The sequence below is a fragment of the Pleuronectes platessa genome, chromosome 11 (assembly GCF_947347685.1).
Source record: "Pleuronectes platessa chromosome 11, fPlePla1.1, whole genome shotgun sequence".
NCBI lineage: Eukaryota > Metazoa > Chordata > Actinopteri > Pleuronectiformes > Pleuronectidae > Pleuronectes > Pleuronectes platessa.
The window spans coordinates 23,899,506-23,910,178 of record NC_070636.1 but is presented as its reverse complement, the minus strand read 5'-3'; the positions used below and the strand labels follow the sequence as shown (position 1 = coordinate 23,910,178).

General features: G+C 40.1%; 1 protein-coding gene across 1 annotated transcript; it reads right to left on the bottom strand.

The window, feature by feature from the left end:
• Positions 1-4,235: 4,235 nt before the first annotated feature.
• On the bottom strand, positions 4,236-9,930 carry LOC128450847 (glucosamine-6-phosphate isomerase 2). Its single transcript, XM_053434576.1, has 7 exons — positions 9,819-9,930; positions 8,931-9,066; positions 8,717-8,818; positions 6,957-7,139; positions 6,648-6,832; positions 5,732-5,906; positions 4,236-4,728 (listed from the first exon to the last, which is right to left on the bottom strand). The coding sequence occupies exons 2-7, from the start codon at positions 9,052-9,054 to the stop codon at positions 4,670-4,672; spliced, it is 828 nt and encodes a 275-aa protein (XP_053290551.1). The 5' UTR covers positions 9,055-9,066; positions 9,819-9,930; the 3' UTR covers positions 4,236-4,669.
• Positions 9,931-10,673: the final 743 nt, after the last annotated feature.

Genomic DNA, 10,673 nt, shown 5'->3' with positions numbered 1-10,673 from the left:
GATGTCGGACAAAGTAGTTTTCTCTGGCCCGCTCCCTAATACAACAGGTGATGACATGTTTAGCCGCATGTTGTCTTTTAACCGCTGGCTGTCGAAGTGGTGTCCTGTAAACGGCGTGGGCTTTATAGATAATTGGCTAACTTTTTCGACAAAACCTGGTCTTGTTAGGAGAGACGGCGTTCATCCCACTTGGGATGGAGCAGCTCTCTTATCTAGGAATATTACTCAGTCTATTACATGACAACCCATAGTTGGGACCAGGAAGCAGAGCTGCAGTGCTAAACACTTCTCTGCGCTCCCTCTGGATCAATCACAAAACCCCATAGAGATTGTGTCTGTTCACCGTCCGATTAAATTATTGAAATTAAACAATAACAGAGCGAGAACTCCACACAAAAATTTAATACAAATAAAAACAACCTCTGAAACAATACAGGAAACCCAGACTTTTAAATGTGGTCTTTTAAACATTAGATCACTGGAAAAAAAAGCTCTTTTAGTTAATGAAATAGTCTCCGATTACAACATAGATTTACTGTCCCTCACTGAGACGTGGCTACATCCTGATGAATATGTCAGTCTAAATGAATCTACTCCCCCCAGTCATATCAATTCACAGGTTCCTAGAGAAATTGGGCGAGGAGGTGGAGTTGCTGCTATTTTTAACTCCAGTCTATCAATTAATCCTAAACCTAAACTCAGCTACAAATCATTTGAATGTCTGGTTCTTAGTCTTCCACGCCAATCCAGGAACCACCAACAGCCAATCATATTTGCCGTAGTTTACCGTGCTCCGGTGGCTTATTCTGAATTTTTAAAGGAATTCCCTGAGTTTTTATCAAACTTAGTCCTAAAGACCGATAAAATTATTATTGTTGGTGACTTTAATATTCATGTTGATAATAATAAAGATTGCCTTAGCGTAGCATTTATTTCAATACTAGACTCTATTGGTTTCAGTCAGTGTGTGCACAAACCTACTCATTGTGGTAACCACACACTTGACCTTGTATTATCGTACGGTGTCGGAATTGAAAATTTAACAGTACTTCCGCGCAATCCAGTTCTATCAGACCATAATTTAATAACCTTTGATTTTTCAATAACTGAATATATGCCACTAATAAAAAATTCATTTTCTAGATGTCTACCTGATAGTGCTGTAGCTAAATTTAAGGAAATAATCCCAATTACATTTAAACCCGTATTAGCAGTAGATATAAACAACAAATTCTTTAAAACCCTGAGCTCCATTGAGATCGACCACCTCGTCGATAGCTCTGCAGACTCATTACGATTAACATTAGACTCAATAGCGCCTCTAAAAAAGAAAAATGTCAAACATAGTAAATTAGCTCCATGGTATAATTCCCAGACAAATGAGTTAAAACAATTATCAAGAAAACTAGAAAGGAAGTGGCGCTCCAGCAACCATGTTGAAAATCTAATAGACTGGAAGAATAGTGTTAAAGAATATAAAAAGGCTCTCCACAAAGCAAGAGCCGCCTACTATTCAAAACTAATAGAAGAGAATAAAAACAACCCCAGGTTTCTCTTCAGCACTGTAGCCAGGCTGACAGAGAGTCACACCTCCACCGAACCCAGTATTCCTCGATCCCTAAATAGCAATATCTTTATGACCTTTTTTAATGATAAAATTCAAACTATTAGAAATAAAATCAACCATCTCCTGCCCTCAATTGGCACTAATACCCTCCCAACAACAGAGATCTCAGAAACGGCTGAGAATCCTACCCATTACTTAGACAGCTTCTCTCTGATTACCCGTGATCAGTTTACCAAATTAATCTCAGGTTCTAAACCAACAACCTGTATCTTAGATCCCATTCCTACCAAATTACTTAAAGAAATTCTGCCCCTAATTGATAGTTCGTTACTTAACATCATCAATCTGTCATTATCATCAGGTTATGTACCACAGTCTTTTAAAATAGCTGTCATCAAACCCCTACTCAAAAAACCCACCCTAGACCCAGAGGTTTTAGCCAATTACAGACCAATATCTAATCTCCCCTTCGTCTCTAAAATCTTAGAAAAAGTTGTTGCCAATCAGCTGTGTGAGTTTCTCCGGGAAAATAATATATATGAAGACTTTCAATCGGGGTTTAGAGCCAATCACAGTACAGAGACAGCCTTGGCAAAAGTCACTAATGACCTTTTAATAGCCTCAGATCAGGGACTTGTGTCTGTCCTCGTTCTGTTAGATCTCAGTGCAGCATTCGACACAATTGACCATCAAATTTTATTACAAAGACTCAAACAGTTAATTAACATTAATGGAACCGCCCTTAACTGGTTTAAATCGTATTTTTCTGATCGCTCCCAATTTGTGCAAATTAATGATGAGTCATCTGTGCGCACCAAAGTTAACCATGGTGTTCCACAGGGCTCTGTGCTCGGCCCAATTTTATTCTCATTATATATGCTTCCACTAGGAAACATTATCAGGACACACTCGGTAAATTTCCACTGCTATGCGGATGACACCCAGTTATATTTGTCAATAAAACCTGAACAAAGTAATCAATTAACTAAACTTCGAACATGTCTCAAGGACATAAAAACCTGGATGACCCGTAATTTTCTCTTATTAAACTCAGACAAAACAGAGGTTATAATACTTGGCCCCAAACACCTTAGAGATGCATTATCTAATGATATAGCTGCGCTAGACGACATTGCCCTTGCTTCCAATGAAACCGTCAGGAGCTTGGGAGTGATCTTTGATCCTGATTTATCCTTTAATTCTCACTTAAAACAAATTTCTAGGACCGCTTTTTTCCACTTACGTAATATTTCCAAAATTAGACATGTCCTTTCCCAAAAAGATGCAGAAAAACTAGTCCACGCCTTTGTTACATCGAGACTGGACTATTGTAATTCATTATAATCAGGATCCAGCAGTAAGTCGTTAAAGACTCTACAGCTTGTCCAAAATGCCGCAGCACGTGTCCTGACGAGAACAAAGAGAAGAGAGCACATTTCTCCAGTATTAGCGTCGCTACACTGGCTTCCAGTTAAATCTAGAATAGAATTTAAAATTCTCCTCCTCACCTTCAAGGCCCTTAATAATATGGCGCCTTTTTACCTTAAAGAGCTGTTAGTACCTTATAAACCCGCTAGAGCACTCCGCTCCCAGAATTCAAGCCTACTTGTCGTCCCTAAATTCTCTAAAAAAAGAGTAGGAGCCAGAGCTTTTAGCCATCAAGCCCCTCGGCTGTGGAATAATCTACCACTTTCAGTTCGGGAGGCAGATACCATCTTTTCATTTAAGAGTAGACTCAAAACCTTCCTTTTTGATAAAGCTTATAGTTAGAGCTAATTAGTGCGCCAGAACGTTACTTGTTCTATTTTATGACACATGACACACGGAGCTTCTCTTTCCAGCTTCTCCTTCCTCTTCTCCATCCCTATCCCCCTTCCCCGGAATCCCTTTGCTTTATCACCCGCAGATCCAGGGCCTCTGTGGCCGCACCATGGATTGCGGTTTGTGGATCGTACACCGGGGGTCGCGGTGGTGGATCCAGTGTGGCGGATTCTGGGCTGATCGTGGTGCTGGTGGCGGACCCTGTGTCGCGTTGGCATTGGGCACGGGCGGTGGACCAGGACCGCGGTGGTGGCTTGTGATGGGTCCTGGTGGGCGGCGGTGGACGGTGACTGAGGACTGGAGTGGCGTCTGGTCTGGATGGTGGATCGTGGTCTAGATGGTTGCTGAGCATGGACTGTGCTTGCAGCGGGACTGCTTGGCATGTCATGTTGGGGTTGTCCTTCGGGATGTCTACCCTCATCAAATGCTGCTAGAGACTTTGATTATTGATGATGTTCTCCTACACGTGGCATCTATTGCACTTCTGTCCGTCCTGGGAGAGGGATCCCTCACATGTGGCTCTCTCTGAGGTTTCTACATATTTTTACCCTGTTAAAAGGGTTTTTAGTAGTTTTTCCTTACTCTTGCTGAGGGTTAAGGACAGAGGATGCCACACCCTGTTAAAGCCCTATGAGATGAATTGTAATTTGTGAATATGGGCTATACAAATAAAATTTGATTGATTGATTGATTGACTTGCGCCTGTAGTTTAATCACAAAGCGTAGGTAGGTCTACGCTTTTCAATTTACAGTTTCGGGAATGCTTTTTGATTTGGTGCAAACTGAGTGCAGGATGAGTCATCAAACAGTTCAAAGTGTTTTACAGGAAGAGAAAAGACCAAGATCATTTGTTTGATATTGTTTTTATAACAAGAGATAAATGAAAAGTTAACAAAATTAAAGCATTACATGGGCCCTTTAACATTCATCGTACATTATTTCAAACTGCAGTTTCATTCACAGACTGGGTTTATTTCCATACAAAACCAAGTGAACCAAACTTTAGAAGTTCCCTTTAAACACAAACTGCAGAACAAAGAACTTTAGAGGGAGAAGCGCCATTAATGTAAAAGGAACCTGATCATTTCCCCACTCACTGAGGATTGGAACTGTCTGGGGCTAACATTATCCGAAGTTCCTTAAAGTCCATGAATTGACAAAGTATATAGTCATAGTACAAAGCTGACCGGGAGTCAGCAGTTCCTCTGTATAGAACAGTACCAAAGTAATAATGTTGTCCATTCGTGTTGGATCCAGGAACCTTCAGCCATCTCCACTGTCTCATTGGTCCTTTATACTGAGCACCGGGTCCACCAGCTTGTTATGAACATGCATTAACCCTACAGGGCACATGAAAAGTAAAAAAAAGTAATTTAGATACACACAGAAAAAAAACAGACAATATTATTCCTTTTAAAATATTTTTGGACGTGTTGATGCTCAGTTTGACTTAAGACCACTCAGAATGACCTTTTTAGAGCTGTAGGGTACGTCCTTTAGTTTTTAGTTAATCATCAACTGTTTAGTTGCTAACAAACAGTATGAATTTTGACAGATAGTAAAATATCAACTAATAAACTCTTTAACATCTCTGCCCTTCTGAACACATAATCTCTACCTGCTTTCACAGTTAACAGACTGTCACTAACCCCACAGCACGAGGACATGTTCTTGTTTCTGAATAGTGTTGGTTATTGTGATAACCTAGAGTGCGCTCGTATGTGCACCAGTGACAAGCGAGGACAGGGGATACGCTATGTTCTGTCTGCCTGTTGCGGATGCTAAAAAACTGGATGGATGTTGATGTTGATATGAATTATGTGCTTTAATTTAATAACCTGTTTTTATATATCAACAATAACAATATGTGTATGTGTATGTGTATATATATATATATGTATTTATATATATATATTTTTATATACATACATGTTTATATACGTGCAGGATTTGGTAGAAGTCTCTCTTCTGATTTCTAAAATATCACAAAAGTATGAAGCTGCTTTGCTTGCACAGCAAAAACTAACTAACCCGTTTGGAACCTGACATTTCAGATGGTTTAGATCTGGTTATTCGCACAGCACCAGATCCAGGTTGGTATGAAAGCAGAGTTTGGTCCACCGAGTTGAAACCAGCATAGTTCTGCAAAAACGTCTACCTCCATAAAGGTGCTAATGTTGAGGTTTTGGTGAACCTGTTTCTAAGTGTTGATTCAACTTAATTCTAATTTTGGATGCTGTTGTTTGCCATTTACTGCCGTTGATTTGAATTGTGATTGTAACACTCATGTGTTATTGATATTTAGTCAACCCGATCTATAACCTATGGTTTAACATTTTGTACCTTTGAAGTACTTCACAGTCTTGACTCGCAGCTCCAGCGTGGCGTCCTCGTCACAGACAAAGATTGTGCGTGGATGCTGCTGGAAGGCTGATACTGTCCACATGTGGTTGACTCCCTCCTCTATGGCTTTATACAGAGCAAAGGCTTTGTGTGCTCCTGTGATCAGAATCATCACCTGAGAAGAGGACATCAACAGAGTTATACTCAGTGCAGCTACTACTTCCTGTAGATCCAGTTGAGTATGAACATGAAGCTGGTTAATATAAAGTGTGACACAGGAACTCTTAAGTAGTAACATCACTTGACAAGTGATCAGCGCTAAGCTCTGATCTGTGGAACAATCGCAAAAAGCCCAGAGTAAGTGAGTGAGAATGTTGACAATATATTTAATTATTGTTCTTGGACAAGTGCTACAGTAATAAAGCCAAACCAATAATAATAGTTATTGTTGTTATTACAACTGCGATCGTACATTGTCTGTTGCGGGTGTGTTTTCTGTTTTTCCCATGGTGAAAGTAGGCCTGACTTGGCGAGTACATGCCATTAAGACGAGGTGGTTATTTGTGGACAAAGGCAAATTTTGCCAAAAGATTGTGCAAGGGGACACTCATCTTCCAGTAGAGGGCAGTACTGCATTGCTAATGTACAAAAATACAGAGCTGAAGGCTCTTTCACCCTCAATGAGGTCCTTTCATACAGGTACATGTTTATACTTACATTATGTTAGCATGGAATAAGCCGGGAAGCTACACCTTACTGACATGCTTTTAAATATGATTTCTTATTGAATCTGACACAGGGTTTGATTTGTGTACATAAATAGTACATATATATATATATGTAGTACAGAATATGTTGCAGTGGTCAAGTAAGATGATGTTATGGGAGTAATGAATGAACTGCATTCCAATCTGACCTCTTTGGCTGCCATGACAGTTCCTACACCCACAGTGAGAGCCATGGTGGGAACCTTGGACAGGTCGTTTCCAAAGAAACGAGCGTTGGCCACAATGGTGTCCTTAGCCAGGGTTTTCACTCTGGTCCTGGAAACGAGGCTGGAGCCTGGCTCATTGAACGCAATGTGACCATCAGGGCCAATACCTATAGAAACACAGTGAGAAGGAACCAAAGCACTTTACATTACACAAGAGATTAAATCACCCTTATGTCATCTAGAATAGGCTCTGTTTTACTGATGAATTACAGCAGAAGAAACATGTCTGACCTCCAACAAACAACTCGATGCCTCCGGCCTTCGTGATCTGCTGCTCGAAGGCCTGACACTCGGCTTCCAGGTCGTCTACGTTTCCATCCAGGATGTGAGCGTTGGCTGGATCGATGTCGATGTGCTTGAAGAAGTTGTTCCACATGTAGGAGTGGTAACTCTCTGGATGAGCGCGTGGGAGACCTGAAGAACAAGAGGGTCGCCTCGTTAAACTAAGAGCTAAGAAGCCAAATAACAGCCTTCTTCTAAACCATGGGACCACAACTGAAATGATGCTAAAAATAAAACAGTCCAGAGCTAACCCATATAAACTGACCAGGAAACGTCATCATGCATAACACACATCTCTAGGACAGCCTTCTTCCAAATGCTTAATATAATGAAAATTTGAAAAAATCCTGTCTCAGAAGGATGCTGAGAAATTAGTCTATGTTTTATTACCCCTAAACTGGAATTGTTTAATTTCTGTATTATCAGGTTGTCCCAGTAAGTCAGTGAAAAGACTCCAGTTGGTCCAAAATTCTCTAGATGGAGAGATCATATTGCGCCTGTCTTAGCCTCTTTGCAATGGCTCCCTGTAAATCCTGCTCCTTACATATAAAAAGCCCTTAACAATCAAGTCCCATCACATATTAAAGCAGCATATTATCCAAATAGATCACTTTGGTCCCTAAACACAGGCTCTCTTGTGGTTCCTTCTTTCTCCTATCTCCTCCATTTCAACCCAACCTGTCGAGGCTCATGTCCCTGTCACACTGAGCCTGGTTCTGGTGGAGGTCTCTTCCTGTTAAAAGGGAGTTTTTTTCCTCTCCACTGTCACCAAGTGTTTGCTCATTGCGGGAACGGTTTCATGTCTGTCTAGAATATTGTAACGGTCTTTTCAAGATTGGATGAGCCTCTCAACACATTACTAAGAATTCTGTGTTTGCAAAGGTCAGTTTGCAGAGTTCCAGAGTAATGAAGTCAAAGTTACCTCTAAATGATGGAAGTGTGCAGTAAATTTGTCACCTAATCAAAATTGTATTTCATAATGTGCTGGCAACATTACCTCAAATGCACAACATCTATTATTTGTATGAGAAACAACATAATAAACTAAAATACATGCAGAAGGAAGTAAAGTGATGGTACCAAATATTTATCGGTGCATGTCTACGGAGACTGTTCACTTCCTATTGATGCCATTGGACTGAAATTAGCAGTAATTCACCTGCAGGCCAGTTGTGAAGTTGTCCTCAATGAATTGGTAGTGAATAGAGCTAATGGCTAAAATAATTATTTGCGCCTGCTACTGTACAAAAAGGATACATTGTATTTGAATTCTTGCAAATATACAATCGAGTACATAACAGAGTTGATATGAAAGAATAGTTGACGATTTACGATGTAAACTGTCATGTGGTGAGTCCGATTAAAAGTTGAAAATCTAAACAAAATTCTACCTCTCATATCACAATCATAAAGAGAATTGGCAGAACATTTGTTCACCCCATAAATGTAATGTGTGAGGGCAACAGCTCCATAGGGTTCCACTCAATCTTGACTACGCAACCTTGAGGTTGTTAGAGTGGAAGTTCTCAATATGTTAGCAATGCTCTATACCCTCTCTGAAGGTCTGACAGAAGACGTGAGTCATCAGCTCTGTTCAAATCTAATGCCACAGCATGTTCTCCCAAATATTTCAGAGCTGCTCACAAACTTAAGGATCCACCGGGAGATGAATAGGAGATTTGAGATGAATCAGTCAGCCTTTAACTCACCTACATATTCATCCATGTTGAAGGTTTTCACATATTTGAAAGAAATATCTCCATTTCTGTAGTATTCAATTAACTTCTGGTAGCAGCCGTAAGGAGTGCTCCCTGAAAGACATTAGACACATTAATGCACTCCACTTAGTTGTAGTGATGTTGCAGCGATACTTCACCCCTGAAAACCCTGGGGAACATCAGTGTGGGTGTGGACAGTGCCGACCTGTAGGCAGCCCCAGAGTGAAGCATCTGTCGGCGGACGGCTGGAACTGGATGATCTTGTTGCGGATGTATTTGGCTGCCCACTCACTGGACAGATCATAGTCGTCCAGAATGACCAGCCTCATTGTATCAGCTTTCTGAATGAATGAGAACAATAGAATTAATGATAAATAACAGCCTGGCTTTCCAATTATACAATGTCAATAGGATGGTCATTTATTTCATTTAATTTTCTAAGAGGCAAAATAAATCAGAGCACTTAAAAACATTTGTCAGCTTCGGTCCAGACTCGGTTTCAGACTGTTTCCCAGTGGGTTTACAGGACAGGATTAATACAAACATATAGTTTCATCTCACGCAGACTAAACTAGACATAGAGTAGAGAAGGAGTCAGAGGACCAAAGAGCAAGATGTTATGGCAACTGTGTGATTTGAGATCAAGAGCAACATAACCAACGTCTTATACACATCGATATATTGCTTAGATTGTGTAAAGTGTTGGGCCGTTAGAAACACGCCAAACTCCATTCAAAAAGTGCAAACTGGATGCGTGTCTGCTTGCCCATTTTCAAAGCTGTTAAGTGTCGCTTATTTAAAATATGATCGATAACATATCACTGCCTCAAAATGGCTGATTATGATCTGCTATCGATCTATGTATGAAGGTAGAAACGAATGCTCAGTGACGGAGAGCGACTCTCACAAACAGGACTCTGCTAAATTGTCAGATTTATCTATGGAGTTTGGTGAGGAGGTGGCTATTAGCATGTGCAATTTTAGCGACAAATTCGTCCTACGCACATTGAGTGAAACATGTCGCTGATCTGAAGTGAAACAACGAGGTAACTGTTTACAGGAAACAAACGCTTCAACAAGAGCAAGTTTTTACCTTTAGTCAGTGGAGAAAGACAGCTGACGAATCACGTCTGCTGTGTCACATGATCTGCTCCGGTCACATGATCCACTTACGGTCATGTGACGTCACCAAACTGCTTTGTTAAACCATAGACAAATAAAAAACAAACAAAAAACAATACTAATAATAACGATTGTTTTAAAATAATAACTATCATTGTTGTTGATTTTCTATTTGATTAGACCTTGAAGCAACAGTTACTCATGAGTTGGTTAGCATCATTTGAAGATTGAACATCTGGACAGTTCAGTGATTAAATAATATTATTAAGGACCAAGGGTGGAGGAAGTACTCAAAAAGGTAAAAGTACAAATAAATAGATCAAATGTACTCAAGCAAAAGTTCTACATCAACTTGTCTAACTGTGCTTGCAGTACGTTTTGTTTTCAGTAAAATGATGCAGGCTTTGTCATATTAAAAAAGAATGCTGCAAATGCTACTGCTGGAAACACATTGTCTATTAACAAATGGCTGAGTCTTGGCAGCAGCTTCTTCTGAATCTATTCCAGATGTTTATTTTTCACTATCCGCTGCTGCAGAAGGCGGAGTCTAATGTTAACTGTCTGATTTGATTGGATCGGTGAATAAATCCCACCCAAGGGTCAGGGTTACACAATGTGTCACATGTAACAACAATGCATTGTAAAAATGTAGTGGAGTAGAAAGTACTGATATTTGCTAATGCATGTGGTGCAGAAAAGTGATAAGTACCGAAAAATTTAAAAGAAATGCTGAAGTACAGATACATTAAAACAGTAACAAAGTAAAGCAATGTGTTAAATCCCATCACCATGTGTTTCATGGTTAGCTGGACGCATACTTTACATT

Excerpts from the sequence above, each read along its gene's own strand:
- LOC128450847 (XM_053434576.1), bottom strand. The coding sequence starts at position 9,054 with ATGAGGCTGGTCATTCTGGACGACTATGATCTGTCCAGTGAGTGGGCA. Across the intron at positions 8,819-8,930 it reads CACTCTGGGGCTGCCTACAG|GGAGCACTCCTTACGGCTGC; the intron begins GTCGGCACTGTC and ends AATGTCTTTCAG. Across the intron at positions 5,907-6,647 it reads CTGTCATGGCAGCCAAAGAG|GTGATGATTCTGATCACAGG; the intron begins GTCAGATTGGAA and ends TCCTCTTCTCAG.